At 53.6% G+C, this 20,832-nt stretch overlaps 7 protein-coding genes across 7 annotated transcripts; 4 read left to right on the top strand and 3 right to left on the bottom strand.

Annotated features, from left to right (window-relative positions):
• Positions 1-81: 81 nt before the first annotated feature.
• On the top strand, positions 82-2,041 carry AGP2-3 (General amino acid permease AGP2; the record flags this gene model as incomplete). Its single annotated transcript, XM_032019821.1, has 5 exons — positions 82-307; positions 367-380; positions 440-1,725; positions 1,780-1,944; positions 2,002-2,041. 5 exons carry the CDS (start codon positions 82-84, stop codon positions 2,039-2,041), a joined length of 1,731 nt encoding a protein of 576 aa, XP_031883107.1.
• A 509-nt stretch (positions 2,042-2,550) lies between these two features.
• On the bottom strand, positions 2,551-4,956 carry SUB2-2 (Subtilisin-like protease 2; the record flags this gene model as incomplete). Its single annotated transcript, XM_032019820.1, has 7 exons — positions 2,551-2,560; positions 2,619-2,693; positions 2,744-2,822; positions 2,886-3,671; positions 3,748-4,048; positions 4,106-4,447; positions 4,501-4,956. 7 exons carry the CDS (start codon positions 4,954-4,956, stop codon positions 2,551-2,553), a joined length of 2,049 nt encoding a protein of 682 aa, XP_031883108.1.
• A 3,942-nt stretch (positions 4,957-8,898) lies between these two features.
• On the top strand, positions 8,899-10,662 carry CGGC5_v006930 (uncharacterized protein; the record flags this gene model as incomplete). The annotated part of the gene is made up of 4 exons (XM_032019819.1): positions 8,899-9,038; positions 9,092-9,303; positions 9,366-9,488; positions 9,536-10,662. 4 exons carry the CDS (start codon positions 8,899-8,901, stop codon positions 10,660-10,662), a joined length of 1,602 nt encoding a protein of 533 aa, XP_031883109.1.
• A 1,244-nt stretch (positions 10,663-11,906) lies between these two features.
• On the top strand, positions 11,907-12,929 carry XBOS34 (putative E3 ubiquitin-protein ligase XBOS34; the record flags this gene model as incomplete). Its single annotated transcript, XM_032019818.1, has 1 exon — positions 11,907-12,929. The coding sequence occupies one exon, from the start codon at positions 11,907-11,909 to the stop codon at positions 12,927-12,929; it is 1,023 nt and encodes a 340-aa protein (XP_031883110.1).
• A 347-nt stretch (positions 12,930-13,276) lies between these two features.
• Positions 13,277-14,209, bottom strand: plyF-4 (putative pectate lyase F; the record flags this gene model as incomplete). The annotated part of the gene is made up of 5 exons (XM_032019817.1): positions 13,277-13,453; positions 13,511-13,564; positions 13,624-13,722; positions 13,789-13,943; positions 14,005-14,209. The coding sequence occupies 5 exons, from the start codon at positions 14,207-14,209 to the stop codon at positions 13,277-13,279; spliced, it is 690 nt and encodes a 229-aa protein (XP_031883111.1).
• A 1,176-nt stretch (positions 14,210-15,385) lies between these two features.
• Positions 15,386-16,962, top strand: CGGC5_v006927 (Bypass of stop codon protein 6; the record flags this gene model as incomplete). The annotated part of the gene is made up of 2 exons (XM_032019816.1): positions 15,386-15,762; positions 15,855-16,962. 2 exons carry the CDS (start codon positions 15,386-15,388, stop codon positions 16,960-16,962), a joined length of 1,485 nt encoding a protein of 494 aa, XP_031883112.1.
• Positions 16,963-17,264: 302 nt separating this feature from the next.
• On the bottom strand, positions 17,265-19,540 carry cat-1 (Catalase-1; the record flags this gene model as incomplete). Its single annotated transcript, XM_032019815.1, has 2 exons — positions 17,265-19,262; positions 19,319-19,540. The coding sequence occupies 2 exons, from the start codon at positions 19,538-19,540 to the stop codon at positions 17,265-17,267; spliced, it is 2,220 nt and encodes a 739-aa protein (XP_031883113.1).
• Between the last annotated feature and the right edge of the window lie 1,292 nt (positions 19,541-20,832).

Genomic DNA, 20,832 nt, shown 5'->3' with positions numbered 1-20,832 from the left:
CGGTTCTTTTCCACGCCGCTCCGATTGAGTAGCGCATCCTCCACGCCGACCGAACCGGCCCCGATCCCCACATCTCCGATCATGTCGTCCACGGGCATTGACCGCGCGGGGGACCGCGACAATCTGCCCGGCTACGGCTACGCCAACCACGACCGCCATGTTGACGAGAAAACCGTCGGAGAGCCTTACGGCGAGCCGTTCGACGGCGGCTTCCGCTCTTCGCTCGATTCCGGAAACAAACAGGATCACACGCATCGCAAATTGAAATCTAGGCACATTCAGCTGATTGGAATCGGAGGCACCATTGGTACGTCTCCACATCCCCGACCGAACTGCACGATCTCAAGACTGACATGTCACAAATAGGTACCGCTCTCTATGTACGTTGACATGTCTGGCTCCTCCAGTCCCATCGCCCAATCTCACATGCCTCATTCAGGTCCAAATTGGCAGAGGTCTGCTCAACGGCGGGCCTGCAAGCCTGTTCCTCGCCTTCAGCATCTGGTGCACCTTCATCCTGGCCGTCACCCTCAGCATGGCCGAAATGGTCACCTACCTCCCCATCTCAAGCCCCTTCATCCGCTTCGCCGGCCGCTACGTCGATGAGGCCTTCGGCTTCGCCGCCGGCTGGAACTTCTTCGTCTTCGAAGCCGCGCTCGTCCCCTTCGAGGTCGTCGCCTGCAACCTCATCATCCACTTCTGGAGCGACGCCGTCCCCGCGGGCGGCATCATCGCCATCATCCTCGTCCTCTACGGCCTCATCAACGTCATGGCCGTCCAGTGGTACGGCGAGACCGAGTTCTGGGCCGCCCTCGGCAAGTTCCTCCTCATCGTCGGCCTCATCATCTTCACCTTCATCGTCATGCTCGGCGGCAACCCCCTCGGCGACCGCTTCGGCTTCCGCTACTGGAACGACCCCGGCGCCTTTGCAGAGCTCTACTACTCCGGCAGCCTCGGCCGCTTCCTCGGCTTCCTGCAGTGCCTAATCCAGGCCTCCTTCACCATCGCCGGGCCCGACTACGTCGCCATGGCCGCCGGCGAGGCCGAGAACCCGCGCAAGGTCATGCCCCGCGCCTTCAACGCCGTCTTCTACCGCCTCACCGCCTTCTTCGTCCTCGGCTCCCTCTGCGTCGGCATCCTCGTGCCCTACGACGACCCCGAGATGACCGCCGCTTTCAAGGACGGCCAGCCCGGCGCCGCCGCCTCGCCCTACGTCGTCGCCATGAACCGCCTCAAGATCGGCGTCCTCCCGCACATCGTCAACGCCATGGTCCTCACCGCGGCCTTCTCCGCGGGCAACTCGTACGTCTACTGCGCCTCGCGCTCACTGTACGGCCTCGCGCTCGAGGGCAAGGCGCCCGCCCTGTTCAAGAAGTGCACCAAGAAGGGCGTGCCGGTGTACTGCGTCATCGCCGTGCTGCTCATCGGGTTGTTGAGCTTCCTGCAGCTGAGCAACAACACGGCCGTCGTGCTGGACTGGTTCGTGAGTCTGGTGACGGCGTCGCAGCTTATTAACTTCTCGTGCATGTGCACGGCGTACCTGGGCTTCTATCGCGCTCTGAAGGCGCAGGGCATCAGCCGCGACTCGTTGCCGTACAAGGCGTGGTTCCAGCCGTACGCGGCGTGGTACGGGCTGATTGGCACGTTCATCATGACCTTTGTGGGAGGGTACACTGTGTTCCTGCCTCTGGACGGGTATTGGAACGTTCCCGACTTTTTGTTTTCGTGAGTGATATCGCATGCCGTTGAATCGCAGAATTTGCTGACTGGGATACGTAGGTACACCATGGTTGGGGTATTCCCGGTTCTGTACCTCGGATATAAATTCGACATCTTGAAGTTTAGGAAGCGCACTAGGATCTTTAAACCTGAGGAGGTTGACTTGTACCGCAACAAGGACGAGATCGATGAGTACGAGCGGAACTACGTCCAGCAACCAGCAAGGTAAGGTTTTCGTCCATTTCATCGGTGGACCGTGGTCCGTGCTAACTTGACTTAAAGCAACTTATTCGAAAAGATCCTCGACAAACTCTTCGGCTGAGGGTGGCAGTGCTTTGTTGAAGATGGATAAGTCTGGTCGAATTTTAGTACAATATGAGCAGATGAATACCCCGAGGTAGAAAATAATAGAGAGGGGGAAAATTGGGAATTACGTGCATGATGTGTCACTATTCGCGGCAGTATGCTTCTCTGCCACCTCGCTTGGCTCAAAATGGCGACTCATGTTCGCCATCAATGTGGTGGTGGAGAGACACTTTCTTTGCAATTCACGTTTGCTAAGTGCTGGTAGAGGGCTGCTACTAAGCCTACATGGCATGTCTACTGTACAATCAGGTCTGGTTGTTAAGATTCAGATATAGCGCGACCAAGTCGATTGGCTAGGTTGTTTTGACGCCGTCTGATGCGATGTACGGACTAAAACGGTATGACAATCACGTTTACGCTTCATGTACGTTCAGCGGGTGATCGAGATTGTTGTCAATCAATATTTGTTCATTCATATATCTTCATACTACTCATATCCCATTTCGGCAAGCAACCTCCCGTCCACTAGAGCTTGCTGCCAAAAAGTTAGTTTCGGTTCTGTACTTGGGGTCACGCAAAGCGGGATGACTTACTCAAGTGCAATCCCAGCGTCGTAGTCACTGGTGGATAGCTTTTGCAGGTAGTCATTAGACCAGACTTTGTCATATCTATGGATGTTAGCGATGATCTGAAGAAAGAGGGCGAAACCGGGACTTACTGGTTGCAAATGAAGTATGTGTTGTACCCGTCCGTTTGCTTCTGATTCACACGGGTGAGGAAAACAGACACGCACGCACCTATTTCAAAGTTCAATCATTAGCTTCTGCTGTGATACAGATCAATGTGCGGCTGCGACTTACTTGTACACTTTCCTAGACACCAAGACAACGGGTCGTCGCCGGTGTACCCATCACTAGCAGTGTTGGAAGAGGTGGTGTAGTCGAAGCTGTAGTTGACGTCGCCCTCGTACTGCTTCTTCCACGTGCCGGGAACGTTGTACACTGGCTTGGGTGGCAACGCCGGTGCAGAAGGGGCCGCGGTAGGGGCTGCGGTCGGTGCCGCAGTCGGAGCAGCGCTGCACGCGTCGCCCTCTTGCCTCTTCCCGATTGCGCACGCATTTCCATACGGACGGACGCCGTTCCAGACCACCGGCGTACCACCCTCGGCGCGAACCCACGCAAGCCCCGCCACAAGCTCCTTGACGTTGGCGGCAACCTTGCCTTCCACCTGCAGCTGGGTCTTGTACTCGGCCTGCGCCATAAGTCCGGCAGCAACGCCGGCGACGGTGGCCGCCGCAACGCCGTCGGAGTAGTACAGCCTTGATATGTCCTGCGACTTCGTCACGCCCCCCTTGCTCTTGGGGTCGAGGTTCTTGTAGGCGCACCGGCCCGTGACGGGCGCAGCTGCGGTGACGCCATCCTTCTCGGAGCCAGGTGACCAGTTCATGCGAGCGCCCTTGCCGTTGACTCCGCTCACTGCGATGAGGGCTGTGTCCTTGGCGAAGGCGGCCGGGTACTGGTCGTTTGCCTCGGAGCCGTTGTTGTTGTTGGAGATACCAGTTGGCGCGACGAGGACGATGTCGTCGTCCATCATCTTGACGAGAATCTCCTTGTATGCGGCGATGGCCTCCGGATCGGACATTGGTGCTGCGTGGCGTTAGCGATTGCAAAAATAACGCAGCGCCGCGTTTCAACTCTTGAACAGACGGTCGGGTTCACTCACTGGTATACGAGAGGTTCACCACAGCCTTGCCCTTGAGCTTTTTCGTGGTGATGTCGTTCTTGACCATGGCCAGCGCAGTGAGCATCTCCGTCATGGTGATCATGCCCATCGCACCGCTCCCTCCGGACAACTTAACCATAACGACGTTTGCCTTCTTCGCCACACCGTACTTGGGACCAAAGATCTTGGACGCCATGCAAGTGCCATCCGGGTATCCAATGAGCGGATCGTCGTCCGTCTTCGTTTCAGCTGAACCGGGGGCGAAGATGAAGTCCTTGGTGCCAACAGCGTCTTGGATATCCTGTGGGCCCGCCAGTTAGCGCCGATGAAGATAACATAAATGGGGTTGAGAGCTTACCGGCGAATTCAGGTTCATGCCCGTGCCAAGGATGTAGACGGTGACGCCTTGCCCAGCCACCTCGTCATATGCAAAAACAGATGCTCTTCCCGTGCCAGGTTCCTGGGAAAGAGTGGCAAGTTCTCCCGCGTCTTCGTGTGAGGGCTTCGCTGGATTCTCCGTCTCGACATCGTATCCCTGCTGCCTCACAATCTTCTGCGGCTGCTTGGCCAAAGCCAGAGGGTCTTTCGTCAGAGCCGGGGGTAGCACAGATGGGCCGGCGGCGTCGGCTGGGTTGTAGGGCTCTTCTGCCACCATCTGGTTCATATCCCCCAGGTCGATATCTTCGGTAACGGCTCCGACCTATTATCTCGCGTTAGCATGTTGGTGGTGCAATTGGGCAGGACATAAAATACCCCTAGCTTCGTTTCCAAATCCTTCGCTTCTTGGGGTGACAGCGGAGCGGTCAGGAACAGAGTACTCTTGTCTTCGTCGTCCTCGACAGTTACCAGGTTCGAGCCGGCCGAGTTAGTCAAGCTAGACTCTACTGAGTCGAAATCGGTTGCCTTCCCTTTGCTATCCGGCACGATGATATACTTGGGCATTCCGCTGGAGGTCGCTGATGCTTGCGACGTGGTGAAGGTAGACGAGAACGGGAATGACGATGTGCCGGTGGGCAACTCCAGCGGCAGCGAGGTGCTGAACGGCTGGTCGGTTCTTTGAACAGACGGAGTGGGCTGGTTCTGGTCGCCATTGTCCTCGGGCGGGTCCTCGGGCTTGTCGACCTGCTGCGGTTCCGGGCCCGAAAGTGAACTCAGTCCGGAGGCGATGCCGGATGCGCCGGTGACCGTCGCAACACTTCCGGCGGCCATGCTGAAGTATTGTCCGGCCAGTAACAAATAACCTCCTCCAACCCCGGCCGCGACAACCGTGCCGATTGCCAAGCCGGTTGCAACTTCTCCATTTGACACTGTCTTCTCCGCGGCGGGTGTGGTGCTTGCAGGCGGCGCAGAGGATGCCGTCTGCGACGCCGGGGGCCGGCTCGAGAGTGGGGCCGATGAAGTGTGGCTGCCGGATGCCGACGGGGTGTGGCTTGCCGAGTATAGCGACGAGCTGGCTTTGCGTGATGTTGCTGGTGGTGGCACAGGTACAGGCACCTGTGTGTTGTTCGTAGATGTGCCATTGCCGTCTGCCCTGGGGAAAATCAAGCCATTCCGGACGTGGTGTCTATGCACAGGCGAATGATCGTGGGGCCGAGCGAAAATTCCTTCGCTGGAAGAAAGGAGCGACAGTAAAATGAATGTAGCGTGGTTACGCATCGTGACGAACCACCAAAGAAAGGAATAAAAGAATGTATGTGCCGAGAAGGAATGGGCGGTTGGAAACCAGTGCTCGAGAGTGCGAGCTGCTCACCCAGTATTAATCATGTCTTGGTTTGTGTGCAATTCTAATTACTCTCATATTATCGGGAGCTTCGGCTCGATGCACGTAAATAAGTCAGGTGCATAAGGTTAAAGAGGTTTATTTCCCTATACACGGCATGCTATCGGGCAGTGCGATGATCGTTATTGATTGCGGTGTAGCGAAGAAGGAGCCTGTCACTGGATTCGCTGTGGCCTTTAGGGCTCTGCTCTGTCTACCAAGAACGGCTGCGCTGTAAACCTTAAAGGCGGTAATCAGCGAGATTGTGTCAAGTGGTTTAGCATATATTTGATGTCCTAATTTTGGCAGTAATATTGGAGCAACTATGACTCTGACTTCTGTTATTGCAACCACGCGACCCACAAAAAAGCATCGTGCCTTTTGGCAGAAACATGGCCTCGCCGTAGAGCTGAATCGCGTCTTCTCGGTTAGGGCAAGCGGTGTAAGTAAACACGGGAGAGGTTCAGTGTCTTCCGGGGAATGCGAGATCCCACGCGGGCTTGTCTTCAAAGCGTCGGTTCGTAATTACTCTGTAGAGCTGTCACAACCGCAGCGGAAGCGATGTTGCTTCCTCGGCGGACGGAAAACATCATCGGCCTCCGGCTCCGCTTCAACAGCCCCCAACCAACTAGACCACGCGACTTCCCACCCGCGGGTAGGTTTAAGCTGTGGTCTATTCACTACAGCTCGGCGTACTTAACTTGAAGCGATGACGTTGATTTTGGCCTTTATATATTTAGGAATACCTTCCTCCCAATGCTGTTCAGCTGATGGTATATTCATAACTCAGCCTCGTAGGGCGTGTCTGGCACTAAGTCCGGTAACGAAACCGAGCAGCGATGTCCTGCTGTGCCGACCTCCCGAACGTTCGTTTTCGCCTCTCATTGCACACTTACGGAAAATGAAAGCTGAGAATTCGCTAATGCGCTTTCGCCGTATTGTGGCTGAGTTTCAGATCTTCAGTGGGACTGGAGTCTCGCTCAGCTCGGTAGGTTCAGGCACCTGCATTCGCAAAGCACACTGTCTCAATCATTCTTGTTTCTCAATCTCATCTTCACGCGTCCGTCCTTCTTTCTTAATCAAAGGTCTAGAACACTTGGCAGGCAGAAGCAGATGGATGGTATTGACCCGGGAAAGAGTGGGCCTTTGAAGTCAGCATGGAACCCACGTGCTCCCAAGTTCAATTAATTGAATGAGTCGATGTTGTTGTAAGCGGCATGATCTCCTAAATTATTTTGTCATTGCGCTATCGGAATAGCGGCAGGCGCACTGTCTTCCGGCCTTTTTAGCCTATTTCGCATGCTAAAAAGCGGCGAACTCCGATCTTTACAACTAATGGCATTCACTTTTTGCTTTATTTTTCTTTTTCTTGCTCCCGTGAAAGGCAGTAGGTTGCCACAGACACACAGCACCTGGTGACGTTGACCTTACAGCTCTCAAGTCTGGTGCTTGGGCGTAGACAATGGAAATTCACTCATCAAGGTCTCAACAACCGTTCAGTTTTATGGCCGGAAACACCTATTGATGATCTAACGGAAGTGTTGTGCGATTAAATTTAATCCAGCAGTAGTCAATTTCGGAAAAGGTTAGTCGCTCACTAGTAAGAATCATGCCTTTTGTGTCTGCACGGCATTTCCGCCACCGAGGTTAAATGATGTTGGCATATCTAGACCTTCTACCAAAAACCCAACTTCAAGCATCACTTTATCCAGGTTAGGGTTGGTGAACACAGCCGTAGCCTGTGAACAGTGCCGGCGACACGCAAAGCGGTTCAAAGTGACAACCTCTACACTGTGCAACCATCTCTAATCAGAGCACCAGAAACGTTGCTCGTAGTCTCAGCCTTCTCTCTTGAGCGGGATCACACAGGAATAGCCTCGTATGGTGTATAATTAAAGTTTGTATCAAGATCGACAATCGTCCAGACTCTCAGCGTCGAGAGTCTTCTCGGAAACGAGTTATATTCGGGTCTGTTGTGTGTCTGTAAGGGTCTAGGACAAGGTCGATGCCATTGGTCTAGCCTACTACTACGAGTACAATAAATCTTCTTGAAGAACAGGAAACAGAACCGTATTCTCCCTATTTCCTGGGCATTCTTATAACCTTGCCATTGACCTTGTCGATATTCCTAGAACCTTCTAGCAAATGCGCCATTGGATTTGGTGGGTCCAATGAGTCGTGGCTGAGGGTCTTGCCGAAGGCCGAACACCGGTCCATAGACCGTGACAGTGTCGATGACTGGAACGATGCCAAGGTATTGTCATGCCGGTTTGCTGTCAATAGTATGCGTCAACTGAAAGCTCTGACGCTTATGAGTTTGATGATTTGAACTGACCTGTGTGTCGAGCATTTTGCCTGCGGCGAAAGTATTTGCATAAGATGAGGAGCGTCGGTGGGAGCGTCACAACTAGTGCAACCAAGGCGATGATGGCTTCTAGGTTGAACTCCATCCTGCCTAGTGAGGCGTTTCCTGAGAACAATACGCAGTGTTCTCAAAGTCGGTGAAGATCTTCGAGGTCACAAAGGTAACTATTGTTGGCTAAATGATCTAAAATGTTTCATGGCGGGTTGATTGGAGTCATACAACGGAGGAAAAAAAGTTTGAAGCGACTGGTGAGTTCCATCAAGTTATATCCTCCTTTTTGGGTGTAATAAATGATGGAACACCTGATGAAGTAAATACGTGCCTTTCCCGCACAGCCCCTTCGACGCAAGAAAACCTTAGGTTTGCAGAGATTGGCTCTGGCAAATCATAACTTGCGGTCGATTAACATTTCCAGCCGTGATCCTCAACAGGTACCGTACCTCAGATCACTCCCCACTCAAAAGTGTATACCCTTGTAATCGTTCTCAGACATTGGCACGGACAAATCAGAACTTGCGTTTGAACGGGAACCAAGAGAGGTGATGCGCCTCTGCTGGCTCCACACACCCATGCAATGTTGTTTCCAGAGGTTGGTTCGGGCCAATAACGTTGCAATTCAGCGGCGCGCCTCGTTTTTGGAGGCGGATGACGCTGAGGCTTTTGCAGAGGTTGGACTCGACCAATCGGTTCGCCGAAAGCCTGCAGAATGCCTTGTCTGTACGACTCGAGATGCCGCTGAGAGCGTCGGATACGCAGGCGTCAGCAATATCACGTGTGCAGGTTTCCAGAATTTGGACTCAGCCAATTGCAATGTTCTCATAAAGCTGAAGGCACAGCCCCGTTTTCAATTTCTCACATTATGACTGCCTTGAACCCGATATCGCTGTTGGTCCTCTCCATTCATGCTTACAATTTGGATGACTTGGATTGAGGCGATTCCCTTTCCAAGTTGCCGACGACTCTGTTGTCTACGTCGATAAGTGAGAGCCTGCACACGCGCTTCCTTCCATTTTTCAGACTCACAAAGATGCCGCCCCTCAAGAGATTGCATTGCGACGATGTAGAATGGACGCGACGTAAGGCTGCAATCGTGGACATGTATGTATTCGATCGGTTATCTCAGAAGAAGATCAGAGACAAGCTTGAAGAAGGCGGGTTTAGAGTGACGTGAGTTTACTAGCGATGCGTCTTTCTTTGCAATGAGTGCTGACGTTCCTTAGAAAATCGGAACTTGAGGCCCAACTGCGGTTCTGGAATGTTCGGAAAAACGCGAGTGCGGATGTCTGGCGATACACCGATCACATGCTTTTCAAGAGAGATCAACAAGGCAAAGTCAGCGTGGTGTATTACAATGGCAGGAAGGTCTTGCGCGACACACTCAAGAAGGAGCGGAGTCGCTATCAACCAGATACGTTGACAAAGTACATGACAGGTGTGTACAGTTGATCCCAAGTCGATTGCGCTGCAAACGCATGGTTGACCTGCCTTCCCCAGCTGCGAGTCCAAAGACTCCCGAGGGCATGGAACTTTGGATCCGCACGCCAACTCCGGCACCTGTGCAATTGATGTGGACCCACACACGTCCGTGGATACGATTCCAGAACAAAGTGTTCCGAAGTGAGTAAGGTCCAAATCATGAAAGCAATTTAGCTGACTATCGTGAGGCATTTTGGATTTGACAAATCGAGTAATCGATGATGAGCCCCAACGCCATGGTAGCCAAACACGACTGGACTTCTCTCCTTTGCACCGGCGATTCAACGGGCACCCTTTCAGAAATGCCTCTGAATTTGATGTTCATATCGCGTCCATGATGCCCGAGAAAGCGGACAACTCAATCGCCAACAGTGCACAGATCATCGTGACAGGAGCAACCGACCAAGCCTTCAATGAGCACATTCAGCTCATTTTATACTGTCTCTCGAACAACATGTACAAAATCAACTGTCAAGACAAGTCTTCCTGGGTTGCGGTTGTAAACCTTATCGAACGCTCTGGCCTGACGAACCATCCACTTGACCTTGCGCAAGAAAAGGATCTGACTGTCACGTCTATCGCTGAAAATCTGTTTAGGCTTTGCTTCGACTACAGGCATTTTCAAGGGACAAGTGCTGGTAGTGCGAGTAACTCAAGCGTAATCTCATGGCTTCTCGAATCAGGCCAAGACCCAGATGTGAAATTGGTTATTGCTGACGAGACTTTGACGCCACTTCAAGTTGCGACGAGCAATCATGATTTCAAACTCGCCAAAAAGCTTCTCGACGCCGGTGCTGATCCAGACAAGTCCTTTTATTACGGTTGGACACCTCTTTTGGCCTTGTTGCAAGAAAATCTGGATGCATATTTGGAGATGACACCAGAACAGCGTGATATCTTCAAACACCTTGTTCTGCGGCTTCTAGAGGCCGGTGCCTCACTCAATGAGGGTCCGTCTGACAAAGGGCCGTCTGCTCTGATGTGGGCCGTCCGCTTGGACATCCAAATTGCGGAAATTCTCATTCAACATGGCGCAAAAGTCGAATATCAGAAACGAGTTATGAGTTTCCATTTCAACATTCCCGGAAGCAAACTCATCAGAGAACAAAATGTGGTGGGATTCGCAATGTACAACAGCGACGAGGAGCAAGCCATGAGAAAGATTCATTATTTAGTTCGTCATGTTCAGCGATCCTATCCATCGACTCCTGTCACCGATCTTCTAACTGCCGATGTTGTCTGCCTTGCTGCCTACTTCGGCTTCAAAGAGGTCATCGAATACTGGTGCGGTTCCCAGAACGACACGAATACCTGACGGCATGGGCTCTTCGCGGCTCTCTGTGCTTCATCGTTCAGGGGGAGTCGGAAAACCTGCGAGTTACTACTTCAGTGTGGTGCACCCGTCAAAAGTCCAGGGCGGCTTCAAGCGATTCCCTCGCCACTCCACTTCGCAGCATTGAAGGATCATCGTCCTGTTATCGAGCTTCTGTGTGAACAAGGAGCCGATGTAAATGCCGAGTTCGAGGCCAGTGATCACGCAAGAAATTACACGTGGAACCAAGCCACTATGGAACTCAGAAGGGGGGAGTACAAGCGGTATATGCTTAAGGAACATTCCCTTCCCATAAATCCGCTAGGTGCAGCAATCATTGGGGCCGACAAACGAACACCCCGATCCCTTAAGACTTTGTTCCAATACGGAGCGAAGCTGCCCATTTGGGCTCTCTACTACGGCGCTAGCTTACCTCAACATCCTGGGATTGTTTACTCTGCTGTGAAAAGGGGTGGTAACTTGAGCTGGCGTGGGCCAGACGGAAGAACGCCTTTACAAAGAGCTCTGCTATCTTCCTCACGGAATCCATTCCCAGGATAGAACGGGCTTTAGCGAGTTGCCTCGGCGCCTACGACCCTGGCGCTCTATGTGCTGGCGTTATTCTTGCCATCTCGTCTGGCTCAACAACAGCTCTTGAGCAACTCATCGCCAATCGCCCAGAAGCCTTCCATGGACACGAACAAGAAGGCGTAGCCTTGGGTCTTGCAGCCTGGTACAACCGTGTAGACATACTGGACATTCTTCTTCCGAAGATACAAAGCTCGACTACAGCTCTCGTTCCTGCTTCAGAGTATTCTGCTAGACTTCCCGATAAAGCAAATATAGGAGCGAACATTGCCGAGTCATTTGAGTGGGGAATTCCGTTTTGGCATCGAGAGCCTAAGTTGAAACGTGGGGTTCTACGTGGCTCGCCGTTGGTTTTTCCTATCTGGTCCCAAGAGAGCCTGGATAAACTCTTGGAAAACAATTTCAACCCTGACCGACTCACGCTTTCCATCGTCGTCTGCCATGGGGAAGTTGAACTTCTCCAAAGGTTAGCTCCTAGAATGTGGGACGATGACCGTAGCTTAGAAATGCCGGGCCCCTTATATTGGTCACTTAAGGGAAGAAATGGGGAAATTACGGAAGTCCTGTTGAAAGCTGGCATAAGCCCGAATGAGTTCAATGGCTTGGTCACACGCGGACGCAGCCCGCTTCAAATTGCGGTTGAGGATGGAAATCTAGAGATGATAGATCTCCTCCTCGAATACCGCGCAGATGTCAACGCTCCCGCAGCACAGGATAGCGGGGCTACAGCACTGCAACTTGCGGCCATTCAAGGTCGTCTTGGTATTGCAAGACGTCTGATTGATCTGGGGGCCAATGTCAATGCTCCACGTGCCGACAAGTATGGTAGAACGGCCTTGGAGGGTGCTGCTGAACACGGACGATTAGACACGGTGCACCTTCTTCTTGACTGTGGAGCTAATGTCGTTGGAGACGGATGTTTACAATATTACAAGGCTATCAAATTTGTACAAATGGAAGGACATATGGCGGTGGTTGAACTCCTAGAGAATCATCGAGAATGGACCAGCTTCGACAACGACATGTGGGATTTGCTCATAGCGTTTGACAAGAAACTTCTGGAAGAGCTGGGATCTTTGGAAGAGCTCATAGACAGCTCAACCAACTCAGGGGAAACAGAAGGCCCACCGTCCAGCGATAGGGATGGAGATAGCCCAGAGGTAGTGGTACGCCTCGATGATTATTCTGATTATGGCAACGACAGTATTCTGGGGGGATCTTTTGCAGAAGAGAGAATTAGCCCAACACAAGCCGCGCCTGGGGATGGAAGCCTTGGACAACTTAAGGAGTCATCGGAAGCGGTGCTCGCTAGCACCAACTATGACAACATGGTTGTGGAGGATCATACGGCTTCTCACACATGTGATAACACAGCATGGAATCAGCAATTCGGACACGCAGAGAACGAGGTTCAGACTTCATGGAACTTCAGCCCCATCGAAGCTGTCCATGGCGTCCACACCATGCAGGGCTTTCGAGCCACAGACTTCAACAGTCAACCGGAGTTGAATCAACACTTTGCAACTGCAAATCAAGATCTTCAACCTACTTGGGAAACTCCGCCGATGGAAGGGGTTGATTACGAGGTGATGATGGAAGACCAATTATTCCTCGTCATGATTGTTGACTCGGCATGGAATCAACAATTTGGAACAACAGATTGGAACGGCCCTCAGTCTTGACTTAGTACCGAGATGGAAAGTGGAGTTTGTTATGAAATATTCGAAGGAGACATGGATTGGGTTGAGACACAAGATCATAATAATCAGTAGTGCGGATTGATCGGTCATATTCAATAGTTGATTTTCATGGTGCTCCCACAAAGGTCATGGCGCTGATATAAGTTCTATGTTCACTGAAATGTGATAACGCCATGAAGCATGTTTGCTAGCTCGACTGATTTATGACCTCTATCGCACATTGCTTGTATGATACAATCATATATCAGATCGAATCTCCTAGCCCCCATTCAACGCTACTGAATGCATCAGTCTCTATAGACTGTTCTTGTGTCAACCACGTTGAACATTTAACAGGCGCCATCCTTCTCCCCAGGGCCGCTATAGTTCTGGCAAGGCGTCTTCGCATCAGTGCAGACATTCACCAGCGTCGCCTTGTCACCATTAGCCTTGGTAATTCCGACAACTTCGCCGCCGTTGTAAGCAGTCACTCCCTCGACATAGACCTCACGGGCACACTGCTGGCACTAGAAAATAATCACTCAGCGCTGTCTCAAGACAAGGGAGTTGGGTATTTTTCTTACCGTTCCGCAGGATCGGTAAACTTTGCCATAATCCTCGGCGTAGAAGTTGATGATCTGCGAGCATGTCCATGTTAGAATGTACCTTGGATGATTGGGGAAAAGCGATGACGAACGTTGACCTTGCCGCACCCGTTGTGCTGGATGATCTTGTCAGAAGCGTGGTACGCGCCGCCGCCAATGATCCAGGTCTCGTCTCCGGCCTGGTCCTCTTTCTGCGGTGTTGTCAGCCAATATCAATAGCGCCAGACACCTTGGCTACATATTCGAGTGATACTTACGACAGAGATAGCGTCTTCGCACACATCCTCGAACCAGACGAACTCGATGGTGCAACCGCCTCCGAGGCAGTAAACACCTTCACCAGCAGTCTTGCCGATGATGACGTTTCTCAGAGTGGCGCCCTTTTCGAGGACAAAAGCTGTGTCGGACTCGCCTATTCATGTCTTCATCAGCCTGGCTGGATCAATTGAGATGAAACTGAACAGAACTCGTACCGCCTTCCTCTTGCTCTCTGCAAGAGCTGGGGTTTCGGTCATACTTGGCCCACCCTCCGTCGAAGACTTCGCCCGACTTGACGTAGATCGGCGCAGAGATCTGTCTGTTCTCCGTCGGGGTAGGAAGCCCTCCCTCATAGCCCAGGCACGCAAAGGTAGTGGGTAGAGCGCCGAGAATGGCTGCGACGACGATGTTGTTGAACATTTTAGAAGACACGAATCAACTGGTGGATGACTGTTATTGCCTGGTTTCTAATCATCTGAATCTTAGTACGGTGGTTCGAAGGGGAAGCATATATACTATTCGATAGCAAGCTGACTTTCTACAACTTGGAATTCTGGCAAATCCTGATTGGAACGCTTGAACTGACTGAGACTGAGGCCGAGTTCATTGACATATCATCAGCCAAGCCCGTGGGCGTTGTGCACATGGATGTGTAAGTCGTGGAAATACTCATTCATAGTTAAAATAAGTCTTGGTCAACATCCGACCTTCTCCCTGCAGTAATGAGCATCTCCAGGAACCGGCACTCGTTGGCGCAGAATTCCTGCCCGATTACCCATGCATCTCCGTTACCCCTGATTGAAGATGTGAGTCCCACCAATGAATAAATATTTCAAACGCAAGGGATTCGAGCGGGAGTTGAGCTGGGATGCGAAGTCCGAAGCACAGCGTCATTTGTTGTGAAAGGATGCATGTGCTTTACATGCGTGTTGTCGATCATTTACTTGCAGAGGACGGCAACGTGACTGGGTTGCCAAGTCTGAAGAACTGGGGAGGGATACCAAGTCGGCTTGGGTGCCGCGACGGGCTCGGCAGACGGTGATGTAAGCAGAGCCTCGTTCATCTAATGCCGAACTCCCATGACTCAATGAGCTTCGTTTACGACTTCGGGGTATTGTTGGATGTTTCCATAGCCGACTGTTGAAGCACTTAATTTCTTGTAGATGTGCTTGGGCACTGCAATTGACTCAATCTACTCGGGCACGTACTCGCGTCGACGTCTCTTGGACTGCGAGCCCAGTAGTTGTGATGAGGAACAATATAACATGGAAACAATGCAAGCCTCTAAAGATAAGTCTAAACGTTCACCCAGAACTCTATCCTGATGAGTTCCCGGCGTGTTGTACGCCCTCTGTAAATTCCCGTTATCCAAGCCCCGGAACCCCAGTATGGACCTTCCCGATTCGGCATGGGCAATCTAATCTCACCGCGGTTGAAATTGGCCGGCCCCACACTTATCGTCTCCGGACTCGGGGCCCGACATAATCTTTTTTTTTTCCCCGGCCAATTTGACAACCTCAAAACTTCAACACCTCCCGCCCCGAGCTCAAGCATTGTCACGGCGACCTCACATTGCAACCACGCAGGTCATCCAAGATGAACACCTCAACCTTCGACGCGTTCATCACCCATGAACAGTCCCACATCCACATAACGCCCCCGGCCAAGGTCGCCAGTGCCGGGGGCGCGCCCCTCCTCCACGTCGACTCTAACCGGAGCCGCCCGGAGTCAATCCACATGCACCAGCTCCCAAAGCACACCCCCACCTCGCACCCCGCAGCCCTCGAGTCGAACCGCACCTCGGAGCACGAAGCCTTCGCCCGCGACGAGGCCGGCGCCGAGTCCGCCGAGCCCGCGCAGAGCGTGCTGTCCCCGTACATGAACCGCTGGCGCTTCCTCGCGGCGTGCCTCATGAACATGGGCAACGGCATCAACGACGGCGCGCCGGGTGCTCTCATCCCTTACATGGAGAAGTACGTCCCATCCCATCCCCCATTCCCCTGCATCTCACCGCCGTGACCATTCCTCCCCTCGCAACCGCGACTCACCTTCACGCCCACCTTAGATACTACAACATAGGCTACGCCGTCGTCTCCCTCATCTTCGTCGGCAACGCCCTCGGCTTCATCACCGCCGCCTTCTTCGTCGACGCCCTGCGCGCCCGCCTCTCCCGCGCCCACCTCATGATCGCCGCCCAAACCTGCCTCCTCGCCGCCTACATCCCCCTCGTCACCGGCGCCCCCTTCCCCGTCATCGTCCTCTCCTTCTTCCTCCTCGGCTTCGGCATGGCCACAAACCTCACCCTCAACACCCTCTTCTGCGGCTCCCTCCGCAACGGCACCACCGCCCTCGGCGCCCTCCACGGCGCCTACGGCCTCGGCGGCACCGTCGGCCCCGTCCTCGCCACCGCCATGGTCTCCTCCATCGGATGGCACCTCTGGTTCCGCTTCTACCTCATCCCCATGTCCCTCGCGGCCTTCAGCCTGCTCTTCTCCGCGTGGTCCTTCGCCAGCTACGAGACCGACAACCCGGAGGGCGAGCAGCAGCACCCGCACGACGCCCACCAGCAGAGCGTCAAGGCGCGGTTGGCAAGCATGTTCCACGCCCTGCGCGCGCGCCTCGTCTTCCTCGGGGCCCTCTTCGTCTTCGCCTACCAGGGCGCCGAGGTCTCCATCTCCGGCTGGGTCATCTCCTTCCTCGTCGACGTGCGCGACGTCGCGAACCCGCAGGCCGTCGGCTACGTCACGGCGGGCTTCTGGGCCGGCATCACCGTCGGCCGCTTCCTCCTCTCGGGCCTCGGCCAGAAGGTCGGCGAGAAGCGCTTCGTCTACGTCATGACGCTCGGCGCGGCGTGCTTCCAGCTGCTCGTGTGGTTCGTGCCCAATATCGTGGGTAATGCTGTCAGTCTTGCCATCGTGGGATTGCTGCTGGGGCCGATCTATCCGTGTGCGGCGACGGTGTTTTTGAGGGGCATGCCGAGCCGCAGCCGGACGAGCGGGATTGCGATTATCACGGCGTTTGGGAGTAGTGGTGGCGCGCTGGCGCCGTTTACGACTGGTATGATTGCCCAGGCGAGCGGAACATGGGTGTTGCATCCGATTGCGCTGGCGCTTTTTGCGGCTATGGTTGGGTGTTGGTTCTTCCTGTCTTCGAGGTCCAAGAGGGAGGATTAAATGGCAATGAGAGAAAAGGTAATGTTATGGGTGAGTACGATCCGGTGAGGCTACTTACCCTAGGGCGTAGACGTTACAAGACGTAAAATCCCATTATTTACATCAAGAGAGGAGGACGGACCGGGGCAAAGTCCCCGAAAGGCTGTAACATGGCAATCAAATGTCGAAGCTTACACTGATAGACCTGTTGTACAACTCACAAACAGCTACTTGAAGACAAATTTCATATCAAGATCTAAATATTGAGTACATACGCTAAACCCTGCCCCAGTGAACGCCTGATCTCACTCTTCATCTTTCCATTAATATGCCACTTGGGTGCTCAACTCATCCAACTCGCGAGCCCATACACGATGCTGAGAGATGACAAAGAAGAACTGCTCAAGGAATCCCTGGCTGTTCTTGGCAATGGTGAACACATCCTTGAAGCTCTCCGGTTGGATGTTCTTCATGGTAACGACACCGTAGCTTTCCTCAACGTTGCTGTCGCTCGAAACAGCAATGTTGGGAACGTTGATGGTGGCATTGACAAAGTCGACAGCCTCGCCTGTGGCCGCAATGGCCTTGAGGTGGCCAAAGGCCTCGCGGATCCAGTGCTGGGCGCGGCCGTTCTTGGACAAGGTCTTGATCGAGTCTTCTCCGCCAGGGACGAAAATAGCATCGACCATGGTAGATCTGAAACCTTCAAGATGGTGGTCGGGCTTGACACCCTGGCCAGGCGTCTTGGAGGCACCGGCTGGATAGATCTCGGAGCGTCGGGTGCCAATGACCATCGGGACACCCTGCGCGGCGGCAACCGCAGACTTCATGGTTGAGAAGGCAAGCGGGTCGTAGCCATCGGCAATGATGATAGCGACACGGCGGGTCTTGATGGTGGGGTTCTCGGGCAGATATTCCAGCTGGCTGAGACCCTTGGCCTTCTTGCCGTGGTTCTGCTTGCCGGCCTGCTCGGGGGCCTTACCGCCAACCATATCGGCTACAGCTTGTGCCAGACCGAGGTCGATGTCGGCAAGACGCTGGGACATGCGCTCGTAGACGATGGGGTCTTCGCAGTGGTCCAGCTCGAACGCGAATGCGTTGATGACGTGGGACTTTTCAATTGGCGACAGACTGTTGAAGAACAGCTGAGCTTGTGAGAAGTGCTCCTTGAACTTGGCACTCTTCGTCCTCTGCTTCATGCCTTCCACCTTCTGGGCAAACTCGACGTAGGCGTTGGCGGCCTTGGAGTGATTTGCGGGCGGCGTGGCTTCGAAGCGGTTGGGCCAGTAGTTGGGGCCCTTGGAGATGGTGTGGCGCATGGCTCCGTCACGGTTCATATTCATGACGGGACACACGGGCTTATTGATGGGAAGCTCCTCCCAGTTGATGCCAAGGCGAGAAATTTGGGTATCAAAGTAAGAAAAGTTGCGGCCCTGGAGGAGGGGGTCGTCGGAAAAGCCGATGCCGGGGACGACATGGCTGGTGCAGAAAGCAACCTGCTCGGTCTGGGTGAAGTACTCGTCTGGATTGCGGTTGAGCTCCAGTTCTCCAATGTAGCGGATGGGAACGAGCTCCTCCGGCCAGACCTTGGTGGCGTCGAGAATGTCAAAGTCGAAGTCATGTTCCTTGGACTCGGGCAGAACCTGGATACCAAACTTCCACTTGGGGAACGCGCCGTTCTCAATAGCTTCAGCCAGATCCTTGCGGTGGAAGTCGGGGTCCTGTCCAGCGAGCTTGAGGGCCTCGTCCCATACGAGCGAGTGCACACCAAGCTCGGGTGTGAAGTGGAACTTGACAAAGTGACGCTCGCCCTTGTCGTTGGTGAGGGTGTAGGTGTTGACACCGAAGCCCTGCATCATGCGGTACGATCGAGGGATGGTGCGGTCAGACATGGCCCACATAAACATGTGCGTGGCCTCGGTGTGTAGGTACTGGAAGTCCCAGAAGTTGTCGTGGGCAGACTGGGCCTGGGGAAACTCGAGCTGTGGCTCGGGCTTGCCTGCGTGAATAACGTCCGGGAACTTCATCGCGTCTTGGATGAAGAAGACGGGAATGTTGTTGCCAACCATGTCCCAGTTGCCCTCCTTGGTGTAGAACTTGATCGCGAAGCCTCGCACGTCTCGGACGGTGTCGGCGCTGCCACGGCTACCAAGGACGGTGGAAAATCGGAGGAACACAGTCGTCTCCCGTGACGTGTCGGTAAGCACGCCGGCATTGGTCACATCGCCAGCGCTCTCAAAGAGACGGAAGGTGCCAAAGGCGCCGGCACCTCTTGCGTGGACGACTCGCTCAGGGATTCTCTCATGGTCGAAGCGGTGGATCTGAATTCTTATTAGCCATGGTTGTTCGGATGATTCAGTTGGACATCTTTTCTGACCTTTTCCCTGGCAATTGGGTCTTCAAGAAGCATAGGACCGGTCTTGTCGTTGGTGGTGACTCTCAACCAGTCGTCGGTGTTGTTGACCTTGGCGCCAAAGTCGGTGGTCATCTGTGCCTTGGGGCCATGCTCGACCGTGTTCTCAGCGAGCTGAGCCTGTTTTGCGTCGCCCATGATTGCGTTCTCGGCCTTCTTGAGGGTGTCTGATACAATCGATGCCATTTCTGGTGCACTAGGAAAAACCAGAGTAGAATGGAAGAGGCGAAGGAAGCCTAGGAGAAGAAGAAAACGGGTTCAAGTAGTACCACAACGACCACAGTGCTTTACAAAACAAGTCTTGCCATTGGGCCGTTCAGCTCACCCATGTCTGCATACTTGCAGCTCGAGCGTTTCAACAAGCCTGACGTCAACTGTGTGCTCACGGTGAGGCAAGGGCAGCGACAGCTCCCCAATTTGGAGGGGCCGTGCCTGCTCCATTGGCGGACTTCGACCCATGTGCCACGGCATTTGGACCGGGGAAGCACAGAAAAGCAGAATTGGGAGGCACTGGGGCGGTTGAGATCAAAAAAGGGCAGCTTCATCGTGATTTCGCCATGTTGATGTCAGAGTCGCGAAGGTGGATGCGTGTGGCTCAGGCGTAGAAAAAGCTCCGCTGCACCGTTTTGGCCACCGTTTTCCGCCCTGCGAGCGGAGCTCAGGTCCGGACAGTGGGTCGGGTGGAGCAGCAAGACACTGGGGGCTCTGCTCCCAGGAGCTGGCCAATGCACGTATCCCTGTCACGGGAATACAGCGGGTCTCTGACGGAACGGGAATGACGGCAGAAAAGGAACGTACCGATCTGTCACGATTGATTGGCGATTGATTGCCCCCTCGATGAACTGCCCCGCAGCACGTGGCCCAAGCTTCCGTTCCCCGCTGCAGCATTTTTACGAATTGCTTGAGCCCCATTCGACGATGAATTCAGCACCCATGAAAGAGTGAGATCATGGGCCGGTAATCATCACGATGCCACGCCTTCGGGCCGCTCGTTCTGGCTCTGGACGGCCCATCTCCTCGGGACACTACCTCCAGCGGCTCCAAAGTGCGGTGTTCGTCCAGCAATACAGTTGCAGGGGATCGTCACCCGCCATGGAACATTGCAGCGATGCCCATCTGGCAGCTTGACATGGGAATGACCAATTTCCACGCAATTTTGACAATTGCTCTGGGTGCTCTCATTTTGAAGCAAACTTCGCCGTTCAGCTCTCTAGATTAAATCATCAAGCAGAACAAAGCAATTGCAATCTGAAAGCAGTCGCAACTCGCCTGTATCCGCACCTTTCCGCAGTTCCCACTTTGGCGTTGTGCAGCTTCAGTTTTCGGTGAGCATCGACGTCATCGACTCGCTCATCTTCCCAACCTGTTCCCACTATCCGCTTCAATCGGCACAGCAAAGCTCCATTCAAGGCCTTTCAATTCCCAATCTGTCACTGGGAGTGCCATATCCATCGCCAGCTTGGTTTCCAGAATTCTTT

Source organism: Colletotrichum fructicola (assembly GCF_000319635.2).
Source record: "Colletotrichum fructicola Nara gc5 chromosome Unknown KSG_Nara_v1_contig04, whole genome shotgun sequence".
In the NCBI taxonomy this organism is placed as follows: Eukaryota; Fungi; Ascomycota; class Sordariomycetes; order Glomerellales; family Glomerellaceae; genus Colletotrichum; species Colletotrichum fructicola.
The sequence above is the reverse complement of the archived record's forward strand: the minus strand, read 5'-3'. Positions and strand labels throughout refer to the sequence as shown.